This window comes from Aegilops tauschii, chromosome 1 (genome assembly GCF_002575655.3).
Source record: "Aegilops tauschii subsp. strangulata cultivar AL8/78 chromosome 1, Aet v6.0, whole genome shotgun sequence".
NCBI classification, from domain to species: Eukaryota; Viridiplantae; Streptophyta; class Magnoliopsida; order Poales; family Poaceae; genus Aegilops; species Aegilops tauschii.
The window spans coordinates 32,757,474-32,784,769 of NC_053035.3; the positions used below are offsets into that span (position 1 = coordinate 32,757,474).

The 27,296-nt window shown below is 45.1% G+C and overlaps 1 protein-coding gene and 1 non-coding gene across 5 annotated transcripts; both read left to right on the forward strand.

Annotated features, from left to right (window-relative positions):
* The first annotated feature begins 14,329 nt into the window (after positions 1-14,329).
* TRNAR-UCG (transfer RNA arginine (anticodon UCG)) lies at positions 14,330-14,403 on the forward strand. Its single transcript has one exon. It is a non-coding gene; the product is annotated as a tRNA-Arg (tRNA).
* A 4,489-nt stretch (positions 14,404-18,892) lies between these two features.
* On the forward strand, positions 18,893-22,408 carry LOC109763942 (nudix hydrolase 9). Of its 4 annotated transcripts, none has more exons than XR_006665480.2 (10): positions 18,893-19,079; positions 19,200-19,274; positions 19,357-19,413; positions 19,975-20,057; positions 20,157-20,215; positions 20,587-20,735; positions 21,217-21,354; positions 21,549-21,715; positions 21,806-21,911; positions 22,139-22,408. XR_006665480.2 is itself a non-coding variant. In XM_045229959.2 (10 exons), exons 1-9 carry the CDS (start codon positions 19,005-19,007, stop codon positions 21,899-21,901), a joined length of 891 nt encoding a protein of 296 aa, XP_045085894.1. In that variant the 5' UTR covers positions 18,893-19,004; the 3' UTR covers positions 21,902-21,911; positions 22,006-22,408. The 4 variants fall into 4 exon arrangements, 3 of the variants coding, with proteins under 3 accessions (XP_045085894.1, XP_045085896.1, XP_045085883.1); XM_045229959.2 differs by having other exon boundaries at positions 21,557-21,715; positions 22,006-22,408; XM_045229961.2 differs by having other exon boundaries at positions 21,557-21,715; positions 22,011-22,408.
* The last annotated feature ends 4,888 nt before the right edge of the window (positions 22,409-27,296 follow it).

Below are 27,296 nucleotides of genomic sequence, written 5' to 3' on the forward strand. Positions count from 1 at the left end.
GACCAATCTCATGGGATCTCGGTATTTAAAAAAGTTCAAAAGGCATATTTCAAATTTGCATAAAAATTAAAAAAAAATCCATGGAAACTTGTACATGTTCCACACGAACGTGTGAAAAACCGTTTGAAAACATTGTGATTTGTGGGCTGTAAAAAAGACAAAATTCTGGCCCAATAAAAAAATCGGCGCATTTTAGAAAGACGTGCTTGTCATTATTTTGTACGCCACGCGTGAAAGTGTACTCTTATGAATTTTTGCACACACATAATACAATTGTATGAATGTTCACAAAATATTTCAAGTTTTTTTCACGCTGTAGAAAATTGGTTTTTGAAAACGAGCTCCCTGGAGCTTGGTCTCCAAAAGCTCGCACTCCTCTCTCTAGTGCTTTTGGTAAAAAAAGAACTCTTGAAACTTGGGAGTCCCAGCTAAACTTAGCACCATAATGGGGGAAAAATAAAATAATTATTTTCCTATTTTGAGACAGAACTTTGGATCGATCCAATTGTAGTCCTGAAATTTTACTCCAATTTAGGACACGTTGAATACGTGTTAGTATTTTTTGGAGAATAGTATTAATTAATTCGGAAATTGAGCCGTATATTAAGCACCAAATAATGTCATAGAAAATCTAATGAATAACTGTCGATATAATTATGTAGGCCACCCCTATATTAAGTACCCAAATTGTTGGAAATATGCCCTAGAGGCAATAATAAATGGTTATTATTATATTTCTTTGTTCATGGTAATTGTCTATTATTCATGCTATAATTGTATTGTCCGGAAATCGTGATACATGTGTGAATACATAGACCACAACCTGTCCCTAGTAAGCCTCTAGTTGACTAGCTCGTTGATCAACAGATAGTCATGGTTTCCTGACTATGGACATTGGATGTCATTGATAACGGGATCACATCATTAGGAGAATGATGTGATGGACAAGACCCAATCCTAAGCATAGCATAAAAGATCGTGTAGTTTCGTTTGCTAGAGCTTTTCCAATGTCAAGTATCTTTTCCTTAGACCATGAGATCGTGCAACTCCCGGATACCGTAGGAGTGCTTTGGGTGTGCCAAACGTCACAACGTAACTGGGTGACTATAAAGGTGCATTACGGGTATCTCCGAAAGTGTCTGTTGGGTTGGCACGGATCGAGACTGGGATTTGTCACTCCATGTGACGGAGAGGTATCTCTGGGCCCACTCGGTAATGCATCATCATAATGAGCTCAATATGACTAAGGCGTTAGTCACGGGATCATGCATTGCGGTACGAGTAAAGAGACTTGCCAGTAACGAGATTGAACAAGGTATTGGGATACCGACGATCGAATCTCGGGCAAGTAACATACCGATTGACAAAGGGAATTGCATACGGATTGATTGAATCCTCGACACCGTGGTTCATCCGATGATATCATCGTGGAACATGTGGGAGCCAACATGGGTATCCAGATCCCGCTGTTGGTTATTGACCGGAGAGGCGTCTCGGTCATGTCTGCATGTCTCCCGAACCCGTAGGGTCTACACACTTAAGGTCCGGTGACGCTAGGGTTGTAGAGATATATGTATGCGGAAACCCGAAAGTTGTTCGGAGTCCCGGATGAGATCCCGGACGTCACGAGAGGTTCCGGAATGGTCCGGAGGTAAAGATTTATATATGGGAAGTCTTATTTTGGTCGCCGGAAAAGTTTCGCGCTTTATCGGTATTGTACCGGGAGTGCCGAAAGGGGTCCGGGGGTCCACCAAGGGGGTCCACCAGCCCCGGGGGGCCACATGGGCTGTAAGGGGTGCGCCTTGGCCTATATGGGCGAAGGGCACCAGCCCCAAGAGGCCCATGCGCAAGAGATAAGAAAGAAGGGAGAGTCCTAAAGGGGGAAGGCACCTCCGAGGTGCCTTGGGGGGGAAGGACTCCCCCCTGGCCGCACCCTTCCTTGAAGGAAGGGGCAAGGCTGCGCCCCCCCCTCTCCCTTGGCCCTATATATAGTGGGGGGAAGGGAGGGCAGCAACATCTAAGCCTTGGGCGCCTCCCTCCTCCCCTGCAACACCTCTCTCTCTCTCTCGCAGAAGCTCGGCGAAGCCCTGCCGGAGACCCGCTACATCCACCACCACGCCGTCGTGCTGTTGGATCTCCATCAACCTCTCCTTCCCCCTTGCTGGATCAAGAAGGAGGAGACGTCGCTGCACCGTACGTGTGTTGAACGCGGAGGTGCCGTCCGTTCGGCACTCGGTCATCGGTGATTTGGATCACGGCGAGTACGACTCCGTCATCCACGTTCATTGGAACGCTTCCGCTCGCGATCTACAAGGGTATGTAGATCCACTCCTTTCCCCTCGTTGCTAGTAGACTCCATAGATGCATCTTGGTGAGCGTAGGAAAATTTTAAATTATGCTACGATTCCCAATAGTGGCATCATGAGCCAGGCCTATGCATAGTTACTATGCACGAGTAGAACACAAACAAGTTGTGGGCGTTGATGTTGCCAATTCTTCTTGCCGCTACTAGTCGTTTCTTGTTTCGGCGGCATTGTAGGATGAAGCGGCCCGGACCGACCTTACACGTACGCTTACGTGAGACAGGTTCCACCGATTGACATGCACTAGTTGCATAAGGTGGCTAGCGGGTGTCTGTCTCTCCTACTTTAGTCGGAACGGATTCGATGAAAAGGGTCCTTATGAAGGGTAAATAGAAATTGGCAAATCACGTTGTGGTCATACGTAGGTAAGAAAACGTTCTTGTTAGAAACCTACAAACCACGTAAAACTTGCAACAACAATTAGAGGACGTCTAACTTGTTTTTGCAGCAAGTGATATATGTGATATGATATGGCCAGAAGATGTGATGAATGATATATGTGATGTATGAGATTGATCATATTCTTGTAATAGGAATCACGACTTGCATGTCGATGAGTATGACAACCGGCAGGAGCCATAGGAGTTGTCTTTATTATTTTGCATGACCTGCGTGTCATTGAATAACGCCATGTAAATTACTTTACTTTGTTGCTAAACGGGTTAGCCATAGAAGTAGAAGTAATCGTTGGCGTGACGACTTCATGAAGACACAATGATGGAGATCATGATGATGGAGATCATGGTGTCATGCCGGTGAAGAAGATGATCATGGTGCCCCGAAGATGGAGATCAAAGGAGCATGATGATATTGGCCATATCATGTCACTATATGATTGCATGTGATGTTTATCATGTTTTTGCATCTTATTTGCTTAGAACGACGGTAGTAAGTAAGATGATCCCTTATAATAATTTCAAGAAAGTGTTCACCCTAACTGTGCACCGTTGCGAAGGTTCGTTGTTTCGAAGCACCACGTGATGATCGGGTGTGATAGATCCTAACGTTCGAATACAACGGGTGTTGACGAGCCTAGCATGTACAGACATGGCCTCGGAACACACGCAATACACTTAGGTTGACTTGACGAGCCTAGCATGTACAGACATGGCCTCGGAACACGGAGGACCGAAAGGTCGAGCATGAGTCGTATAGAAGATACGATCAACATGGAGATGTTCACCGATCTTGACTAGTCCGTCTCACGTGATGATCGGACACGGCCTAGTTGAACTCGGATCATGTTTCACTTAGATGACGAGAGGGATGTCTATCTGAGTGGGAGTTCATTAAATAATTTGATTATATGAACTTAATTATCATGAACTTAGTCTAAAATCTTTACACTATGTATTGTAGATCAAATGGCCCACGTTGTCCTCAATTTCAACGCGTTCCTAGAGAAAACCAAGCTGAAAGATGATGGCAGCAACTATACGGACTGGGTCCGGAACCTGAGGATCATCCTCATAGCAGCCAAGAAAGATTATGTCTTAGAAGCACCGCTAGGTGAAGCACCAATCCCTGAGAACCAAGACATTATGAACGCTTGGCAGCAGCGTGCTAATGATTACTCCCTCATTCAGTGCGGCATGCTTTACAGCTTAGAACCGGGTCTCCAAAAGCGTTTTGAGAAACATGGAGCATATGAGATGTTCGAGGAGCTGAAACTGGTTTTTCAAGCTCATGCCCGGGTCGAGAGATATGATGTCTCCGACAAGTTCTTCAGCTGTAAAATGGAGGAGAACAGTTCTGTTAGTGAGCACATACTCAGAATGTCTGGGTTGCACAACCGCTTGTCTCAGCTGGGAGTTAATCTCCCGGATGACGCGGTCATTGACAGAATCCTCCAGTCGCTTCCACCAAGCTACAAGAGCTTTGTGATGAACTACAATATGCAGGGGATGGAAAAGACCATTCCCGAGGTATATTCAATGCTGAAATCAGCTGAGGTAGAGATCAGAAAAGAACATCAAGTGTTGATGGTGAATAAAACCACTAAGTTCAAGAAGGGCAAGGGTAAGAAGAACTTCAAGAAGGACGGCAAGGGAGTTGCCGCGCCCGGTAAGCCAGTTACCGGGAAGAAGTCAAAGAATGGACCCAAGCCCGAGACTGAGTGCTTTTACTGCAAGGGAAGTGGTCACTGGAAGCGGAACTGCCCCAAATATTTAGCGGACAAGAAGAAGGCCGGCAACACCCAAGGTATATGTGATATGCAAGTAATTGATGTGTACCTTACCAGTACTCGTAGTAGCTCCTGGGTATTTGATACCGGTGCGGTTGCTCATATTTGTAACTCAAAACAGGAACTACGGAATAAACGGAGACTGGCAAAGGACGAGGTGACGATGCGCGTCAGGAATGGTTCCAAGGTCGATGTGATCGCCGTCGGCACGCTACCTCTGCATCTACCCACGGGATTAGTTTTAAACCTCAATAATTGTTATTTAGTGCCAGCTTTGAGCATGAACATTGTATCTGGATCTCGTTTAATTCGAGATGGCTACTCATTTAAATCTGAGAATAATGGTTGTTCTATTTATTTGAGAGATATGTTTTATGGTCATGCCCCGCTGGTCAATGGTTTATTTTTGATAAATCTCGAACGTGATGTTACACATGTTCATAGTGTGAATACCAAAAGATGTAAAGTTGATAACGATAGTCCCACATACTTGTGGCACTGCCGCCTTGGTCACATTGGTGTCAAGCGCATGAAGAAGCTCCATGCAGATGGACTTTTGGAGTCTCTTGATTACGAATCATTTGACACGTGCGAACCATGCCTCATGGGTAAGATGACCAAGACTCCGTTCTCCGGAACAATGGAGCGAGCAACCAACTTATTGGAAATCATACATACCGATGTGTGTGGTCCAATGAGTGTTGAGGCTCACGGAGGATATCGTTATGTTCTCACTCTCACTGATGACTTAAGTAGATATGGGTATGTCTACCTAATGAAACACAAGTCTGAAACCTTTGAAAATTTCAAGGAATTTCAGAGTGAAGTCGAGAATCAACGTGACAGGAAAATAAAATTCTTACGATCAGATCGTGGTGGAGAATATTTAAGTCACGAATTTGGTACACACTTAAGGAAATGTGGAATAGTTTCACAACTCACGCCGCCTGGAACACCTCAGAGAAATGGTGTGTCCGAACGTCGTAATCGCACTCTATTGGATATGGTGCGATCTATGATGTCTCTTACCGATTTACCGCTCTCATTTTGGGGTTATGCTTTAGAGACTGCCGCATTCACTTTAAATAGGGCACCGTCTAAATCCGTTGAGACGACACCGTATGAATTATGGTTTGGGAAGAAACCTAAGCTGTCGTTTCTAAAAGTTTGGGGATGCGATGCTTATGTCAAGAAACTTCAACCTGAAAAGCTCGAACCCAAATCGGAAAAATGCGTCTTCATAGGATACCCTAAGGAAACTATTGGGTACACCTTCTACCTCAGATCCAAAGGCAAGATCTTCGTTGCCAAGAACGGGTCCTTTCTAGGGAAGGAGTTTCTCTCGAAAGAATTGAGTGGGAGGAAAGTGGAACTTGATGAGGTGATAGTCACCCCTTCCGAGTCGGAAAGTAGCGCAGCGCGGGAAAATGTTCCTGTGGTGCCTACACCGACGGGGGAGGAAGTTAATGATGATGATCATGAAGCTTCGGATCAAGTTGCCACAGAACTTCGTAGGTCCACAAGGACACGTTCCGCACCAGAGTGGTACGGCAACCCTGTCCTTGAAATCATGTTGTTAGACAACGGTGAACCTTCGAACTATGAAGAAGCGATGGCGGGCCCGGATTCCGACAAATGGCTAGAAGCCATGAACTCCGAGATAGAATCCATGTATGAAAACAAAGTATGGACTTTGACTGACTTGCCCGATGAGCGGCGAGCCATAGAAAACAAATGGATCTTTAAGAAGAAGACGGACGCGGATGGTAATGTGACCATCTACAAAGCTCGACTTGTCGCTAAGGGTTATCGACAAGTTCAAGGGGTTGACTACGATGAGACTTTCTCACCCGTAGCGAAGCTGAAGTCCGTCCGAATCATGTTAGCAATTGCCGCATACTATGATTATGAGATATGGCAGATGGACGTCAAAACGGCATTCCTTAACGGCTTCCTTAAGGAAGAGTTGTATATGATGCAGCCGAAAGGTTTTGTCGATCCTAAGAATGCTAACAAAGTATGCAAGCTCCAACGCTCAATCTATGGGCTGGTGCAAGCATCTCGGAGTTGGAACATTCGCTTTGATGAGATGATCAAAGCGTTTGGGTTTACACAGACTTATGGAGAAGCCTGTGTTTACAAGAAAGTGAGTGGGAGCTCTGTAGCATTTCTCATATCATATGTGGATGACATATTATTGATGGGAAATGATGTAGAATTATTGGAAAGTATAAAGGCCTATTTGAATAAGTGTTTTTCAATGAAGGACCTTGGAGAAGCTGCTTATATATTAGGCATCAAAATCTATAGAGATAGATCAAGACGCCTCATTGGTCTTTCACAGAGTACATACCTTGACAAGATATTGAAGAAGTTCAGTATGGATCAGTCCAAGAAGGGGTTCTTGCCTGTATTGCAAGGTGTGCAATTGAGCACGGCTCAATGCCCGACCACGGCAGAAGATATAGAACAGATGAGTGTCATCCCCTATGCCTCGGCCATAGGGTCTATTATGTATGCCATGCTGTGTACCAGACCTGATGTAAACCTTGCCGTAAGTTTGGTAGGAAGGTACCAAAGTAATCCCGGCAAGGAACACTGGACAGCGGTCAAGAATATCCTGAAGTACCTGAAGAGGACTAAGGATATGTTTCTCGTTTATGGAGGTGACGAAGAGCTCGTCGTAAAGGGTTACGTCGACGCTAGCTTCGACACAGATCTGGATGACTCGAAGTCACAGACCGGATACGTGTATATATTGAATAGAGGAGCAGTAAGCTGGTGCAGTTGCAAGCAAAGCGTCGTGGCGGGATCTACATGTGAAGCGGAGTACATGGCAGCCTCGGAGGCAGCACAGGAAGCAGTCTGGATGAAGGAGTTCATTACCGACCTAGGGGTGATTCCCAATGCGTCGGGCCCAATGACTCTCTTTTGTGACAACACTGGAGCTATTGCCCTTGCGAAGGAGCCCAGGTTTCACAGGAAGACCAGACATATCAAGCGTCGCTTCAACTCCATTCGTGAAAGTGTTCAAAATGGAGACATAGATATTTGTAAAGTGCACACGGACCTGAATGTAGCAGATCCGTTGACTAAACCTCTCCCTAGGGCAAAACATGATCAACACCAGGACGCAATGGGTGTTCGATTCATCACAATGTAACTAGATTATTGACTCTAGTGCAAGTGGGAGACTGTTGGAAATATGCCCTAGAGGCAATAATAAATGGTTATTATTATATTTCTTTGTTCATGGTAATTGTCTATTATTCATGCTATAATTGTATTGTCCGGAAATCGTGATACATGTGTGAATACATAGACCACAACCTGTCCCTAGTAAGCCTCTAGTTGACTAGCTCGTTGATCAACAGATAGTCATGGTTTCCTGACTATGGACATTGGATGTCATTGATAACGGGATCACATCATTAGGAGAATGATGTGATGGACAAGACCCAATCCTAAGCATAGCATAAAAGATCGTGTAGTTTCGTTTGCTAGAGCTTTTCCAATGTCAAGTATCTTTTCCTTAGACCATGAGATCGTGCAACTCCCGGATACCGTAGGAGTGCTTTGGGTGTGCCAAACGTCACAACGTAACTGGGTGACTATAAAGGTGCATTACAGGTATCTCCGAAAGTGTCTGTTGGGTTGGCACGGATCGAGACTGGGATTTGTCACTCCGTGTGACGGAGAGGTATCTCTGGGCCCACTCGGTAATGCATCATCATAATGAGCTCAATATGACTAAGGCGTTAGTCACGGGATCATGCATTGCGGTACGAGTAAAGAGACTTGCCGGTAACGAGATTGAACAAGGTATTGGGATACCGACGATCGAATCTCGGGCAAGTAACATACCGATTGACAAAGGGAATTGCATACGGATTGATTGAATCCTCGACACCGTGGTTCATCCTATGATATCATCGTGGAACATGTGGGAGCCAACATGGGTATCCAGATCCCGCTGTTGGTTATTGACCGGAGAGGCGTCTCGGTCATGTCTGCATGTCTCCCGAACCCGTAGGGTCTACACACTTAAGGTCCGGTGACGCTAGGGTTGTAGAGATATATGTATGCGGAAACCCGAAAGTTGTTCGGAGTCCCGGATGAGATCCCGGACGTCACGAGAGGTTCCGGAATGGTCCGGAGGTAAAGATTTATATATGGGAAGTCTTATTTTGGTCGCCGGAAAAGTTTCGCGCTTTATCGGTATTGTACCGGGAGTGCCGAAAGGGGTCCGGGGGTCCACCAAGGGGGTCCACCAGCCCCGGGGGGGCACATTGGCTGTAAGGGGTGCGCCTTGGCCTATATGGGCGAAGGGCACCAGCCCCAAGAGGCCCATGCGCAAGAGATAAGAAAGAAGGGAGAGTCCTAAAGGGGGAAGGCACCTCCGAGGTGCCTTGGGGGGGAAGGACTCCCCCCTGGCCGCACCCTTCCTTGAAGGAAGGGGCAAGGCTGCGCCCCCCCCCCTCTCCCTTGGCCCTATATATAGTGGGGGGAAGGGAGGGCAGCAACATCTAAGCCTTGGGCGCCTCCCTCCTCCCCTGCAACACCTCTCTCTCTCTCTCGCAGAAGCTCGGCGAAGCCCTGCCGGAGACCCGCTACATCCACCACCACGCCGTCGTGCTGTTGGATCTCCATCAACTTCTCCTTCCCCCTTGCTGGATCAAGAAGGAGGAGACGTCGCTGCACCGTACGTGTGTTGAACGCGGAGGTGCCGTCCGTTCGGCACTCGGTCATCGGTGATTTGGATCACGGCGAGTACGACTCCGTCATCCACGTTCATTGGAACGCTTCCGCTCGCGATCTACAAGGGTATGTAGATCCACTCCTTTCCCCTCGTTGCTAGTAGACTCCATAGATGCATCTTGGTGAGCGTAGGAAAATTTTAAATTATGCTACGATTCCCAACACAAATAACTCTAGATATGACTAATTAAGTAGGCAATTAACCCCTATATTAAGTACCCAAAGTTAACTATGGTATGCAGTTACCTCAAAAGAAAAACTATGGTATGCAGTTCCCTCGCAAAAAAAAACTACGGTATGCAGCATTAAATCCTTAATAACGTTCTTCCTTCTAAATACGGACGCGGCCCTATAAAACCCGGACGCCGGATGGAGGGAGTAAGTTGCAGTAGCAAACTAGCCAAGCTAGCAGCAAAATGGCCGCCGTCCACAAGAGCATTGCACCGGCGGTACTCCTCATCCTGCCGCTGATGCTGTCTTTCACGGCGTCGGCACGGCACTTGACTCCCACCGCGGATTACTCGGTGCTGAGGAAGGTGCCTCGTGGACCAGACCCCATAACGTCTGATCCGCCGCCGCCGCCAGCCAAGAGTGCACATTTCTCGATGCTGAGGAAGGTGCCTCGTGGGCCAGGCCCCATAACGTCTGACGTGCCCCCGCCGCCGGCCACGAGCGCGCACTTCTCGGTACTGAGGAAGGTGCCCTTTGGACCGGATCCCTTAGTGTCCTACGCTCCACCGCCGCCGGCTACGAGAGCGCACTTCTCCGTGCTGAGGAAGGTGCCTCGTGGGCCAGACCCTATAACGTCGGACCCACCACCACCGCCAGCCACCAGCGCACACTTCTCGGTGCTTCAGAAGGTGCCTTTCGGACCGGATCCCATAGTATCTTATGCTCCACCGCCACCGGCGACGAGCGCCTACTTCTCTGTTCTCCGGAAGGTCCCCCGTGGGCCGGACCCCATCACGTCCGACTCACCGCCACCACCTCCGAGGGACTTCTCGGTGCTCAGGAAGGTTCCTACCGGACCAAACCCGGAGACATCCGACTCACCGCCACCACCTCCGAGGGACTTCTCGGTGCTCAGGAAGGTTCCTACCGGACCAAACCCGGAGACGTCCAACTCACCGCCACCACCTCCGAGGGACTTCTCGGTGCTCAGGAAGGTTCCTACCGGACCAAACCCGGAGACGTCCGACTCACCGCCACCACCTCCGAGGGACTTCTCGGTGCTCAGGAAGGTTCCTGCCGGACCAAACCCGGAGACGTCCGACTCACCGCCACCACCTCCAAGGGACTTCTCGGTGCTCAGGAAGGTTCCTACCGGACCAAACCAGGAGACGTCCGACTCACCGCCGCCACCTCCAAGGGATTTCTCGGTGCTCAGGAAGGTTCCTACCGGACCAAACCCGGCGACATCCGACTCACCGCCCCCACCTCCGAGGGACTTCTCGGTGCTCAGGAAGGTTCCTACCGGACCAAACCCGGCAACGTCTGACTCACCGCCACCACCTCCGAGAGACTTCTCAATGCTCAGGAAGGTTCCTACCGGACCAAACCCGGCAACGTCCGACTCATCACCGCCACCACGGCTGCCAACTGCAGCTTCTCGGGCGTGATGCAATTGTCGGCGCCATGCATGTTACATGTGATGTAGCTACCTTGTAGTGTTAGCTACTAGGGAATTGTTTTGTGCGCTTACTTTTTAAGTATTTGCTTACGGAGTACTTGCAGTTCGGGGCAGTTGACAGAGTCATGCATGCCCGAAATGTTATATAAGATGATTTACCTCATGGAGATGGTCGTTCGCTACTTGCTTATATGAAATTTGCATGCTATCTTGATTGCTGATCAATTAGTTGTGGCGTTGTCTGCTTGCGTCCGTTGCTTCCACCGAAGTCGAGAGTGGAACAAAGTTTTTTCTACGTGATTATTTTTTATCTCGAATACGCACGAGGGTGCGTACTATGTATTAAAGAAAAGAATGGGGGGTAAAGAGCTCCTCCACACTGGTGATTACAAGTTACATAACCCCAACTCCACGCGGTATGCAATCCCTAATTCCTCGCGTCTACCCACATTGCGTATGTAAAACCTAATTCCTCACATCTGCTCATGTTGCCAAAGCTCCAAGAAGGGGTTCGACCTCGCCCTTCAGGATGCCCGCTTTCTTCCATGCTCTGCCCTCTACTTCGATCCTATTACATGTGTAATTGAAGGTGTAGCTCCATCAAATACTATTGCATTTTGATGTTTCTATAGCTCCCACATCACTAATAGGAAGATAGCCCGCACATCCTTATTACCCAGCGTGGAACCATCCTTGCTTGTGCACCAATCCACTAACTCCGTGCCTCTTGTCGGAGTCCACTCGGGTTTGCTCATCGCATGGCACAAGGAGGTCCACACCTCCCTTGCAAAAACGCAACCCATGAGGATGTGGTGGATGCTTTCCTCTTCCTGGTCACAAAGTGGGTAGGTCTCCTTCGTGTGAGCCTATCCGAAGTCCAAACCCTGTTCTGGAAAGCCATCCAGGCAAAGAAACGGCAGTGCATCGGGGCCTTTGATTCCCAAGTGAATTCAGCCGTTGGCACTTCTACACAATCTATATCAAGTTAGTTACCAATCAACTGAAGAATCAACTTACCCTCCCTCCCCTCTCAAGTTCAAAGTTTCAAAAAAGGCGGATATGAGTACCGGTATCGGGGCGAAACATACACATAAAAACATCATATTTCAGAAGTGCCAATATGAAGATATGTCTAACTATTTGTATAATAATAATAATAATAACAATAATAATAATAATAATAATATATTACGCATTAAACTTCAGGCCATTTTAGCTTGTATTTAGTCAGTTTAGTGTGCAGTTCATTCTCATCTATTTTCCTCTGCATCATTCCTACAAAAGCCAATAATTACATAAAAAAGCGAGCTGGCAAACATAAAAGCTGAAATGGTGGAGGGAGGGGGGAGGGGGGTTGCCAGTATTGAGGTGGCAAACTGTAAGATGGTCCCAATTTTTACCAAAAAGGCTTTTGCTCCGTTTTATAAATAAAAAAAACCACCAGAGCCAAAATCGAACAAAGGTTTGTGCCACACACACGCGCAAAGGTAACAGACAGATAAATAGTGCAAGGGTTCCACTGAGGGCACATCTCAACAAGCCATAAAGAAAATAAACACACCGCGTGAAACAAGCCACGACGGGCTAATCCCGCTCCGAGGGTGGTGGAGGAAGCGGCGGCGCCAAGCGTAGAGCCATCGCGCAAAGATTAGCAATGATGGAGGTGATGTCATCACGATCCTGAGGGCAGCTAAGGGGCCGCCAAAAGCTGCAAATATCCACACATTTTTTTAAGTCGAGTCAGTAGCACGCCGAAGGGGCACACGCTGGATCACAAGTTCATTACGGATAGTCCAGAGCATCCAGGCTAGGGCGCCGACACCCAGCCACCTAATGTGGCGGACACGCAGGGGGAAGCCTGGATCTTCGCAAAGAGGTCTGGAAAGTTAGTGTGGCACCAGCTACCAACAACTACTTCGTGAAAACAACTCCAAAGGAATTGCGCTGACATAAAGAAGAGGTGGTTTGAGTCCTCCTCCGTCCCATATAGGGGGCAATACCGTCACCCGGGCCATTACGCTTGAGCACCTCTACGTTAGATGGGGTGCAGCCACGGATCCATTGCCAAAGAAATATCTGAATCTACAGGGGGAGTCTAATCGCCCAAATCTGGACAAGTGGCGCAGGGGCCGGGGTAGCCGCAATGATCTGGACAAGTGGTCCCAATTATTATAGACCATCCATTATCTTTGATCCAAGGGTCTAAATTGAATGAGGTAATACATTGCCTAACAACACTCATATATATTTGGTCAGTGTTGGGAAAAAACACTACAACTCGAAAGTACGAATTAATAGTATAAGAAATATTATTATATATCCTAATCCTATCGTATGGAGAGCGCTTTTTACGCTATTGTACCTTCAATTTCCTTTAGGTCACTCATTTTGTTATCAACACAACAACGAGTTCTAGGATCCTCGGTGGCACCTAGGAATGGCACCCGCAGGGTATGAGTACGGATGGAGCCACCCATACCCTTACCCGTCCAGCCTGAACTTACCCATCACCCATACCCATACCCGTCAAGGGTACATTTTTCCCATACCCGTCACCCGACAGGGTATATGGGTACCCGCGGGTAAAAATACCCACGTTTACAAAACATCAGTTGAGTAGAAAATAGTTGTAAAAAGCAACATATAATCATAAAATATTAATAGCAACACATTTTAAACAACAATGTACAACAACATATTATAACAATAACACATTCTCATAAACAAAAATACTTGCCTATAAAGCGACACATGAAAATGTTAAACACCAACACACAATCATAGGCATACACCTTAAGTTCACAAAATCATGATAAATTATAGAGATAATTTGACTGCACATTATAGTTTTTACCTAGCGCGATTAGGAGGCGAAAATTAATACATTAGGATATTAAAGGAAACCCACTTGTCAATATTTTACACGGATACATGGGTACGTGGGCATGGGTTATACGATCCCATACCCGTACCCTCTCTACCCGATGGATGTGATATTTTCCCATTTAAGTACCTATGGGTAAATTTTTATCTTATATATACCCTTACCCTAATAGGGTTTTTACCTGTAGGTACGCGGGTAATGGGTACCTATTGCCATCCCTACACCACAGCTCGAGCCTTGCCATATGTCTACGAGACTACGACGTCTAGCCCTGGCATTAACGTACGTGATGCCATAGCTTTTGCGCCTTTGCCCAAGTGGAGCATGATTTCTTGTGCTCAAGGATAGGAAATGAACACCTTGGAAGTGCGCATGCGGCAGAAACCAGAACGACCACCGGGTCGTATACAGTGGGTGGAAACAAACATTGCCGTACAGCACGTTCGGCTCTCTTCATTGCTACTTATTTACTGTATCTATACGTGAACATCGCAATTATAGCATGCAACGACCGCATAGCGCAGTGGATTAGCGCGTCTGACTTCGGATCAGAAGGTCGTGGGTTCGACTCCCACTGTGGTCGTCGTATTTTTTGTCTTTTTTTTTCTTTTTTTTTCTTTTTTTTCTTTTTGTTGTTGTTGTTGTTGTTGTTTGCACGCGCTTCCTATATTTTTCTGTTATCAACTACTCCGTATTACTGAGTACGGGAACGGCGCAGAAGGAGTTAACTGTTTTCATGATTCATGATCAAAATATATCTCATGCTACATAAATATGTTGACCACAAAATAATGACAATAATAAAATTGTTTCTTTAAATCAACACAATTTTTTTCTCTTTCTAACAAAAAGAAAGAAATATATTTTTTATAGTTGCCACAAAGGTACCCGCGTGGCAATATTCATTATTTTGAAAACAAATACAAGACATATAAGACATTGTAGCTTAAAAATAAGTTTGATCGAGTTTACCGAAAGAAATATTTATATCTATACTAAAAACACCTGAAAAACATATTTCGTGATATGTTGACTGCTATTGAGTACTTTGTTTTCTCATGGAATAAACATAAATTCTTCACTTTCTCACCGAAAGAATGAAATAAAAAATTTCAGGGGAGCCTAGGCTTATATTTAGAGACATTGCAAGTTTCACATCTCTTGGGACATTGGATCTTCAATTTTGTGTGTTTTCAATCGTTGGATTTCCTCTCAATCACATCCTGCCTTCCTTATGATTGTTACGCCCTTGGAGTTGGTAGACCATAAATCAGTGGCGGAGGCGGAGACAGGTGTACCGGATTATTCTTCAAAATAAGTTCTTTATTTAAATCAACATAAATTCTTCGCTTTCTCACAGAAATACTGAAAATAAAAATTCTAGGGAAGCCTAGGCTTATATTTAGAGACATTGCAAGTTTCACATCTTTTCGGACATTCAGCCCATTAGCATTTTCGGTCGTTGGATCTTTAATTTTGTTCTTTTTAGTTCATTGGATTTACTCTCAATCACATCCGGCCTTCCTTATGATTGCTACGTCCCAGGGATTGGTGGGCCGTAAATGGCAGCCATGGTCAAGGAACAAGGCCCTTGTGGCTAGTGAACATCACCGATGGAGTCCCGGCTCTCACGTAAAAAGGAAGTCTATCTAAAAAAAATGCAAAAAGGAAGTTTGAGTAAAATTCATGCAGTACTCGATGTACTTTAGAACAAAATTGTAACACCGGTTCCCTTAGCATATATATATTTGACCACACTAGCATCTGAACCTATACAAATCTGCTAGAGTTGTAGGTTGATGGCGAGCGCGAGTACCTTTGAGAGGCCATGGCTTTAGGAATTGTTGGGTCAAGTTACATTATTTGCGACAATAGTATGAGCATCTCCAGCCGTTTGGCCCCCAGGGGCTTGAAATAGCGCCGCCTGGGGGCCAATCGGGGGTAAATTCGGCATGAGGGGGCTCGGGTTCCCAGCCGACCCCCCAAGTTCGCCCCCCCCCCCCCTCACTCCCCCCAGCCGCCAATTTCGGCCCAATTTCGGCGTGCTTCGGCACAAATTCAACAAAAAATAATGTTTATCACATAGTTCATCGAAATCAATACAAATCAAATAATTCAAAGAATCAAACTTATAATTCAAACACAAATAAAAACTCATATTTCATCACACGTTGAGCTAGCCGTTGCCCTTGAGCCTTCATAGGTGCTCCACCAGATCGTGCTGCAGTTCTTGGTGCACCTGTGGATCTCGGATCTCCTGACGCATATTGAGGAAGGCAGCCCAGGTTGCCGGTAGCTGGTGATCAATTTGGGCAAGAGGACCCTGCCTGTAATATGGTTCAGTGTCAAACACTGGGTCTTCTTGCTCACTCTCAATGATCATGTGGTGCAAGCTGACACAACAAGTCATGACTTCCCACATTTGATCTTTCGACCAGGTCAGAGCGGGCTACCGGACAATAGCAAATCAAGATTGGAGCATACCAAATGCCCGCTCGACATCCTTCCTGCAAGCCTCCTGACACTTGGCAAAGTAGGAGTTCTTGCCTCCTGGCACGGGGTTTGAGATAGTCTTCACAAATGTGGACCATCTCGGGTAGATGCCATCTGCTAGGTAGTATCCCTTGTTGTAGTGGCGCCCATTGACCTCGAAGTTCACCAGAGGAGCATGACCTTCAACAAGTTTGGCAAAGACATTTGAGCACTGCAGTATGTTGATGTCATTGTGAGTTCCTGGCATACCAAAGAAGGAGTGCCAAATCCAGAGGTCCTGTGTGGCCACTGCCTCAAGTACCACACTGCAAGCTCCTTTAGCGCCTTTGTACATCCCCTGCCAAGTAAATGGACAGCTTTTTCATGCCCTATGCATGCAGTCGATGCTTCCAAGCATCCCAGAAAATCCTCTTGCCGCATTCTCTGCTAGGATCCGAGCAGTGTCTTCAGCATTGGGTGATCGCAAGTATTGTGGTCCAAACACTGCCACCACTGCCCTGCAGAACTTGTACAAACACTCAATGGTGGTGGACTCGGCCATGCGTCCATAGTCTTCCAGTATATCACCGGGAGCTCTGTATGCAAGCATCCTCATAGCTGTCGTGCACTTCTGGAGTGAGGTGAATCCAAGTGTGTTGTTGCAATCCTTCTTGCACTTGAAGTAGCTGTCGAACTCCCGGATGGAATTCACAATCCTGAGGAAGAGCTTTCGGCTCATCCGATAACGGTACCGATATACTTTCTCGCCGTGCAGTGGAGCGTCGGCGAAGTAGTCGGCGTAGAGCAAGCAATAACTCTCTAGTCGATGTCTCTGCTTGCTCTTCTGGCGGCCCGGCGCCGAGCCACCTCGCCGCGGCTTTGCATTGCTCGCGAACAGGCCGGTCAGAGCGGCGAGGACCATGAGGTGCTCTTCGTCTTGGGCGTCGGCCTCGATTTCCTCCTCCAGCAGCGATACGAACGCCTCCTCGTCGTCCGAGTCCATCACTGAGCAGAGAAATCACCGAACACCTGGCGGGCATGGTAGGCGCGCAGCTGCCGGTATCCCTGCCTGCATGGCTGGAGCACCGGAAGGCTCGCCCAGGAGCGGGATGGAGGTTGCTGCGGCGAACCCTCTCTTCCCGGCGGGGAAATGGCCTTTCTAGCGGCGGTGGGCAGGTGGACATCGCCGGGATCGGCACGGCGGCGGAAGGGGCAGTGCGCGTGGGGGGCGAATCTGGACGTGGAAAAATCATTTTTGCCTGACAGTGGTGGCCCATGCGCCGCTTTTCCTTCTGCCAGAGCCCCCAAGTGTCCCCAGTGCGCTGGGTTCGGCCTGGGATTGCCGGACCAAAAAATAGGCCGAACCGGCGTAATTCGGCGTCCTGGGGGCCGACTGGGAGGTTTTTTCGGCATCGGCGAAAAAATCTCGTCTTGGGGGCTGTTGGGGGTGCGAGTGGAGATGCTCTAAGGTCCTGCATAAGTGCACCTCCAATCACGACAAACATCTCCACTCGCACCCCCAACAGTTGGGAACTTGAGGAAGGCATGTTGTGACCAATGGCCTACATGCTTGCTGCGGATTAGCCTCAGATCCGACAAGAGCTTGGAAATAAGCAAATAACTGATGCATGACTTTGAAAAAAAATCTCATGTATATTCTTCCTCTGTGATGACTAGATAGCGCACATTGTGAGGAGAACCATGTTAAACTCCTTATGGTTCATGGTTTCCTGGAGATGAAAAATCCATTCCTTCGCATTTGTACATGAGTTGTTCCATAGATGCTCTTCATATGTTTGTTAAAAAGAGTCCAGATTCATATCGAATACATTGTAACAGAGATTGCCACCGTGAGTCGTCTGCTGCAAGGCAAATTGAGCACAAAAGTGTCTATTTTTTTACTTTCAAGAAGCATTGTTGTGTTTCACCGTGAAGCACACCCACAGTTATGCTTTTCACTTTCTCAGGAAGCACGCGAAAGCACAACTGTGGGGGTGCTTCACCGTGAAGCACGTGCTTTTCTCGAAAGTGAAAAAAATAGACCAGTCGTGGATTGGGCATGGGCACAATTTATGCTCATGGTACGCCAGACCCAACGTGGTTATATTATTGGTGGGTTACATACTAAGTAGTTGTATGTAAGCTCTGTGCCCCACCCCCTCCTTCTAACAATCAATTCCCTAACCATATTAACATCTTAGTGGTTGACGTCTCCACTACATATGGAATTAGAAACTACCTCATCATCATTTGATGTTCTGTTGATTTGCCCGATGGATACCCATTGGGCACTAATACCCAGGTATGGGCATGGGATGAATATCTACCCGATGGGTCGGGTATACGTAGGATTTTATCCTGATTGAAAACATATGTATGGGTATGGGATTATTGTACCCACACCATACTCCCATTGTCATCCTTAAACTTAAGTTGCCCATGCTTTGGCTCAACCTGCCATCCCAAAATTTACCTTTTATTTTAGGAACAAAACTTTACCGTTTTCTATTCCATTGTTTTGGAAATCCGGCGACCCAAATGAGCCCTCACTAGTGTTTTAAATATTTTCAGTATTTCCGGCCTACGGGCTTAGCCCACGGGCCAAAACTAGGGCCTTGACCCGGTTTGTGCCATTTCCCCATACTCCCGTTCCTCTTCCAAAGCTCCCGGCGGCGGCGGCTCGCAACCTCATCCCGCCTCTACGACCGCCTCATGGCCGCCGCCGCGTCACCCGGCACAGCGTACAAGCTCCTCCTCTCCTGCCCCGAAGGCCTCCCTCGATCCCGAGTAACCCCCCCCCCCCCCCCCCCCCCCCCCCCCCCCCCCCCCCCCGGCCGTCTGATTCCGCTGCAGATTGTGCAATTCTTCCCATGGTATTGACTAACTCGGTGTTGCTGCCAAACGAAGGTTTGTGTGAGGTTTGATCCGTCCTTCGACCGGATCCCCCACCCGGACGCATCCCTGGAGGAGTCTATAGGCGAGGTGGTCTGTCTAACTCTAATCGTACCGTGTGTGCTCGCTTCGTGTTAACAAGGGCCATTGTTCATCTTTGTTCGTTTTGCAGATATGGAATCAAAGGCTCCAGCAGAACCCATCGCTGTACAACGGAACGAAATTTCGGGTATGCATAACCTCCACACATATTCTGGCAAGCCATTTATCTGCTCTAGTGATACATGTATGCACTAGATTTTGGCAGAGATGAATACACATTCATTAGTGTTTTTTTTAGTCTATACACACTTGATTAGTTGTCTCGGCTCTGTGCCAAATTGGGACTGACAAGAAAACTGTGCAATGTCATGGAGCGTTTCATGATGACTAAAACAATTTATACGAATAATGTTTCTTCCATGCTAAGTAGTAATTTACGAGGTGATCTCCCGCCGTTGAATGTTTCGAAAAAGATGTTGCAGGTCATTCAGATGCTGTAAATTTGGATCTTTACTTTTCTTTTCCTTTCCCTATGATCAACCCGAGTTAGCCACAAGTTTTATTTGTGAACTTGCTTAGTATTCCATTTACATCTGAACTTGCGCGATTGCAATATAGAGTATTTCTTTTGGTGTTCCATCTACAGCTAAAACATTCCATTACGACTTCTACTTTGCTGTTCTTTATCTCCTTAACTGCATTTCCAAGTACTAGTATTCATACTCTTGGTCACCCTGACGAATTTCAGTATGGAGGGCATGCCTTGCACCGCAGTGATGAGTCAAATCAGGAGTACTGTGTCTCACTTCATTTGGGACTCACAGATTATAGGTTTGCTTGAGCTTTCTTAACCTATCCATATAGCTACACCTGTAGTTCCCAGTGCAACACCTCTATCTGACATCAGTATTAATAACTTACAAACAACAGGACATTTGTTGGAACAAATCTCAGTCCACTGTGGGAGAAATTTTTGGTCCCCTCTCAAGGTAAAGTTTACCTAGAAGTTAGAATCTTAGATGCCTTCATCACATCTTCCTCCTGTAGATTAAGGCCTTTTTGCATCTTTAACTTTTGAAAGTTAGTCTCATGAATTTATATTTCTTTCATTGCTCAAGCTTGTACAAATTTAAATGCATAACAAATTTTGCCCCACCTTCATTTTCCTTTCCGTGCTTGCATATGTTGCTGTATCATTAATCATTATGAAGAGATATTGATGATCACTGAATTATTAATTATTAGACAACCTGTCTCAGTACTTTGTCTGCTTAATTGCATAGTGCAAATTCTTTGTACAGAATTATAACAACGACGAGTCTTGACCAAAATAGTTCATCTTTCAATCTGATCTGATTAGATGACTCTGTGTGTTGCCAACACATGTCAAATCCACTGGGAAATGGTGCAATCGTTGAAACATCTGATGAAAAAATTATTGTATTGCAAAGGAGCAACAATGTCGGCGAGTCTCCTGGACACTATGTTTTTCCTGGAGGACATTCTGAGGTAATATCTTAAGAATGTTACAATATTGAGCACAGCTAATGACATCTAAAGTTTTTGTTTAAAGAGGCCCCAAGTAGAGACAAAGCTCTAGGCCGTGTAACTTTGGTAGGCTGGACTGTTTAGTTTAACTCGTTTTTCTTTGCTAGAGATCAGCATTCATGTGGAAAGTGCTTGTCTTTTGTTCCTCTTTTACTTTGTAGATATATCATAGTTTCGTTCAATGAGAATTGGGGCCACCCATTACTTGAAAAACAAAATGCTCTAGGCATAGTCACTCTTTTTCTTTCAGATGCCGAACAAATTTACTAGAGGAGTAATGTATACTTGATAATTTAGAACTTGGAAAATGTTGACTTAAGACAACAATTGAAATTCTCGAAATGGATATATTTTATTTAGCAGGACTGGTGGGACTGTGGTTCGAGTGGTCGATCTGTAATATTCATGTTTCTTATTATCCAAGTTCAATTGTTTGTACCAGCCACAAGAAGTTGGAATCTTGGCTCATCAAAATGACGAAAAAGATGTTGCTGGTCTCACTGAAAGAATTTCTGATGAAATGTTTGATGGAATCATCCGTGAAGTAGTTGAGGAAACCGGAGTTCCTGCTAGTTCACTGGTAATTAAATCATCAACACAGTTTGCCTTGCATTCCTAATTACTGCATCACTAATGTCAATTTTACTGGTTTATATAAATCAACAAGACCACATCAGAAGGGTACTTTGCAGTTGTTTGTAATTACCATGCAAAGAAGATTTCTGCAACTGCAGGATTTTCTTGGATTTTGTACTGTTAACTATCCACATTTAGTTTTGCAGACAGAACCCATTCTCATTGGAGTTTCTCGACGAGAAACGAATGTTAGGCCAGCAGCATTCTTTTATATGAGATGTAACATTGATTCCAGCGCCATAACTGAGCTTTATGCTAGAGCTCAAGATGGTTATGAATCCACTAAGATCTATGCAGTATCGGTGGTGAGCTCACCTATACTGCAGCACTCCTCTCCTGGCTTTTGGATTCTCGTAACCATTGTTCATCTAATTGGTAGTGTTTCTGAATCACAGAAAGACTTACGAGATATGAGCCAGCGGTTGCCTGGTTGCCACCTAGGGGGTTTTGCTCTGTATGAACTTATGAGGAACGCTTCGGAAAGTTTGTGAACAAACCGATGTAAGTGTGCACTTAAGTCTCAGTTTTAATCCAAACTACATCGATGCTTATTTCGTGAGATATCTTTGCATGATTGCTTAAATTGTTCCTACAGAATAGTCATGGAGTCTTGCGGCCTTTGAACAATCTTGTCCTACTGCTAGATGCCAAGCAGTATCATAGCTTGTTTCGCAGGTGAAATTCATGGAATCGTTCTCATTGTGCCCAAACTGATCTTTCTTCTGCAGATAGACTGAGTTCTTCAGAGTTCACATGGAAAGAAAATCGATAAAGATTACTGAGATTCAGATTAAAGATGATCAAGACCATTCTTCTGTAGACTATATGAGATGTGTCCGTCTTCGTCCGGCATTGTTCTTTTTCGTGGTGTGCAGTGCAGGAGTGTAACCAGTTTTTATTTACTTTTGTTCCTGGAATCCTGGTATGTACCGCGGTAACAAAAATGTACGACTAATCCCTATCTATCGAAGAACAAAACAAGCTAGTAATTCTTGGAACTACGTTTGTAATTTTTGCACATGGTGGTGACATGCCGTTCATTTTCAGCAAGTACTTCCAGTCTGGTACACCTGCAAGAAAACAACATATGCCTTCATAGTAGGGATGGATTGATGAGCTGCTCGGCTTGTTAAGCTCCTTCTCGTTAAGGCTTGGCTCATTTAGTTCGTTAAGTTTAATAAGCAAAAAACTTTGTTCATTTAAAGCTTGTTAAGATCGTGAGTGCTCGTTAACAAACTATGATGTGTTGTAGCCTACAAGATGAGAGTGTGGGCGTAACTTTTACACAGGAAGATGCATGGTGATTACATAAGGAGGTGCGCGAGTTTGTTGTCTCCTATGGCAGGGATCGGTCGATTTGATTTCACTTATAGGTTGAGGTACCACGACAATATTGTTATGTAAGATAAGAATATGTGTCCTGTGTACTAACAACTTAATTAACGAGCCGCTCGTGAAACTCGTTAGCTTGTTTGTTAAACCCATTAAGTTTATCGAGCTAAGATGAGTGATTGGCTTCGTTTATTAAGAAACGAGCTACAAGCCTAATGAGTTGAGCTATCAAGCACCAATTAAGCTCATGAGCTTTTGGTCTTTTTCTGGTCTCAGATATGATGTGTCTTTATGTGGCCCTCTCTTCAAATTACGTCTTTATGTATCTGGCTGCCCTTGTGCTTGGAACACGTTATCTGAGCCATCCCAAGGGCATATGTGCTTGGAACGTTATCTGAGCCATCCCAAGGGCGTGTTTGTTAGTCATGGTTTCACCTTCGCTGTCACCCACAAGTTGAATTGTCTGTTTAGGTTCTTACTCGGAATATGCTATTTAAGCCATTCCAAGAGCATGTTTGTCTGTCATACCTTCGCCTTTGCCGCCGCCCACAAGTCGAATTGTCAATCCGCCGGGGCTTGTTTGCTAGTCATTGCCTCACCTTCGCTGCCGCGTACAAGTCGAATTGTCGGCTCACCTTTGTGCTTAGAAGATGGTACATCGGCTAGCGATGAAAAAGGAAAATTTTCCTCACAGAAAAGAGAAGAAGAAAGAACAAAATTGCCTTTTTCCCACATAAGACTAGCGAAAACAGAATTTTCATATTCACTCATAGGGGTAGGGTGTACATTCATAGGGGTCATAGGGGTGCGTGTATGTGGTCTCATCTCTTTTATATAAGTGCTCATAGAAATAGTGTGTGCGTGTGGTCGTAGAGGTGGGCGTATGCGTGTGGTTACAGGTTTGATCTTATATAAGAGAAGCAACCGTGGCCGATGAGAAGCAACCGTCTCTTATGTATATACGCCACCTCTATGAATTATTATGGTCATAATGAGTTATGGTCAGCGATTATAAGTTCATACAGAGCAAAACCCCCTAGGAATTAGATGTAGAGATTGTATGAACTTATAATCGCCCACCTCTAATCGGACCAGCTCACCAGAGAAGCAAACATCGCCGATATAGAGATTGTTATATCATTATGGTCATAATGAGTTATTACATGATTGGGTGAAAGAACCGAGAATTAGATTTAAGTGGATGGATCCAAAGCGACCAAGTTGGATTAGATCCATTCACTTGAATCTAGTCCTCAGTTCTTTCACTAAATGATATAATAACTCATCACCATTATCATCATAATATTAACTTATCATCATAATATATCATAATCATATAGCAACTCCTCATCATCATCATTATCGTCCATGAGTCATATAACAACGTGGTCACTAGTCATAATCACAACTCATCATCATCATCATCATCATCATAGTAGTCATAATCACAACTCCTCATCCTCCTCATCATCAACTCAACACATTGTAGCACACAATAACAACTTCTCATCATCATCATAGTCATAATCAATACTAACTAATTGTTCTTAATACCTAGGACCTACACCTCTCTCCTAGGTAAAATATTATAAAATAGGTAAACCGGTCCATCTCCAAAATGGAGAGTGGAGATCCAGTTGTCGCCAACTTGTGGCTTGCACACTTGCATGTTGTCTCCAATCGGTTGCCTGCGCGCATTCGTTAGTTTGCTCCATTCTTTGATATTGAGCCTTGCATCTTTCAAGGAAATAGAGTATGCACTATGGTAAGCCGTTGGTGAAAACAGTCGTAAGCTAACCATATACATATGACCTTCGGTAAGCATCATGTCAGGCACAACCTCCTTCGGGAGCTTCTGTTGAACAACACAATAGTAAGATATATAGTTAGAAATGTTGTTTACTTAAGAAGAATGTATGCAATGAAGTTACCATCATTAACAAAATCATACCAAGTTTTTGGCAATGAAGTTACCATCCTGCAACTCATGGACTAGTGGCACGTATCCACTAAAATTTGGGCTGATAAAGTGATTGGTCGTAAAGGCCTCAACATCATCTATAAATGAGACGAGATAACCTTTCTCCTCATAATTAAGCTCGGAGCCATAGCTGTAGTATGTCCTGTCTACAGCCTCCCGAGTATTTCTTGAAGATAAGAAGTAAGCTGGCAATTATAAATAAACAAGTTTACTAGCGATGAAAACCAAATATTTTTAAATAAACAATATAAATTACTTAAATTAACAAATTAGTTTGACAAACTCACATTTAGGCAAAACTGGAGGCATATCCACATCCACCCAGATGTCGATATTGTTTTCAATATCATCATCTTCGAGATGAATATCAAATGTTATTTGCATATTCTCCTCAAATCCATATGCCTTGTAGAGAGCTTCCCAATTAGAGCAACTGAAATGGGAGTTATTAAGCGCATTGTACAGCTCAACCCGAAACGCATAACCATGTTTAGTCCTTAGGTGAGCCCTCCTCGTCTCCATATTCTTAAAGTCTTGGAAATCGAGTTTCTCCAAGACATACGGTCTTGCATGGCACGAGATGTACTAGTCGAATTAAAAAAAACAGAAATTGTGCGTTGAAGCAAAGAAGCACAAGTGATGATAATTACGATGAAATGCTTGTCATTGCGTACTGTACAAATATCGAAGGTCTCTTCCAGCTTCATGGTGAAAAACCTACCATTTTGCAGGTAGGCTCCCTGTCACACAAACCACGGTCATCACATCAGTAGTTGCACTCCGGGATCTATTATCATCAAACATTTCCTGTGTTCAAAATTCAAAGATTATAAATCAACGACAATTACCAGGAACTCACGACAACATATCATTATTACATCACAGGTTGACTTTCAGTCTGTCGAGTCTTTCTTGAAAACTCTCATCTCATGTGGTGTATATGGTGGGCACTCCCTCTCTGATACATTCGACCATCGGTGATGGTCGCTCCTTCCTTCGTCCCCGAGTGTATTACACCAAGCTGTCTAGCACACGGGAACGAAGGAGAAGCGACCCCCACGACAACAGTCGGGATTCTTCCTCTTTGATATTTGTGACCGTCGGTGATGGAAGCTCCTACTTTCATTCGAAAGTGCATTACAACAAAATGTCTAGCACCTTCGAATGAAGAAGAAGCTCCCCTCACGACAACAATCGAGATTCTTCTTCTCTCATATATGGTGGACACTCTCCCTCACTGATTTTTCGACTGTCGGTGATGGTCGCTACTCCTCCTTCCCCTAGTGCATAACAAAAGTCTAGCACAAGGAGAAGAAGGAGAAGCGACCCCCACGACAATAGTCGGCATTCTTCTTCTCTCATATATGGTGGACACTCTCCCTCACTGATTTTTTGACTCTCATGTATGGAGCCCCGACAAACTTAAAGTCAACCCGAAATGTCGTTTAATTCTCTTTCCTGCAAATCCAAGGCACTCGATATTTCTTGCATTGTAGCACAAGTCATGCTAAAAATCACAGAAAAATCCGGCATGACCTTTGCTAAAATAGGACATATCGAGCACTCGAAATTTGCTGGAACGGAAATGAATCAACACTCGGGCAAAACATAGGCCACTTCGATTTTCCTTGCGATACAAAGATGTCCATACACATACAATGATGTTTAAACTTGAAATTCTATCCGGATCAATTATCATAAGCATTCACACAGGAGCATTCAAACTTAGTGCTCACCGACTCGGATGTAGAGAAGGAGGAGGTGGACTTTTAGCTAACCAACTCGGGTGTAGAGGTAGCTCCGACGACGATCACTCCAGGGACACGCGACACTACAAAGTCTGTATATTCCACCAAGTGAAAATTTTAAATCATCAAATCTTGTATAGCAATCTTTGATGACAAAGTGATAATGACATAAAAATAATTAAACTGTCCAATACATTTCTACATTGAAAAAGTAAATTACTTAAAGTTTCTATACCTAAATTTTCTTAATATTCCAAAACAATTCTCCATGAAGTTTCAAGACTTTTGGAGTTGTACAGAATAGGTCTCTAAAATTTGCTCCTTTTCCATTCCAGAATTCCAGCTGCCGACATTCTCCCTCTTCATGTAAACCTTGTAAAATAAGAGAGAAAAGGCATAAGTATTGTACTATAATGCGTAATAACAGCCTATAATGCAATAAATATCAATATAAAAGCATGATGCAAAATGGACGTATCATTATTACAAGCCCAAAAATGGCTCTTCCTAATGGTTGGACATCTGGGGCCCATGCCATTGTCAACGTAGTCAATAAATGAGAGAATTACACAACGAGCGGCTGGCACCAGGGACTCGGCAGGTCGCGCAGTTGTTATTTACTTTTTTTGATGAACAAGTAGTTGTTATTTACTAGTTTTAGAGACAGATCGGGGTAACAACGGGGCTGTGCGGGGGCTGTGGCCTGTCTAGCCAGGGTTTTATTTTATGTTTACCACATGATGAGCCTAGTTGTGTTTTTTCTTGCTGAAAATGGTAGCCCAGTTCTACTTTTTTAAAGAAATATTCAATGGAGGCCTACTTGCT

Coding starts and splice junctions, on each gene's coding strand:
- LOC109763942 (XM_045229959.2), top strand. CDS start 19,005: ATGGCCGCCGCCGCGTCACCCGGCACAGCGTACAAGCTCCTCCTCTCC. Junction 19,414..19,974: donor ACAACGGAACGAAATTTCGG/GTATGCATAACC, acceptor GACGAATTTCAG/TATGGAGGGCATGCCTTGCA. Junction 20,736..21,216: donor TTCCTGGAGGACATTCTGAG/GTAATATCTTAA, acceptor TGTTTGTACCAG/CCACAAGAAGTTGGAATCTT.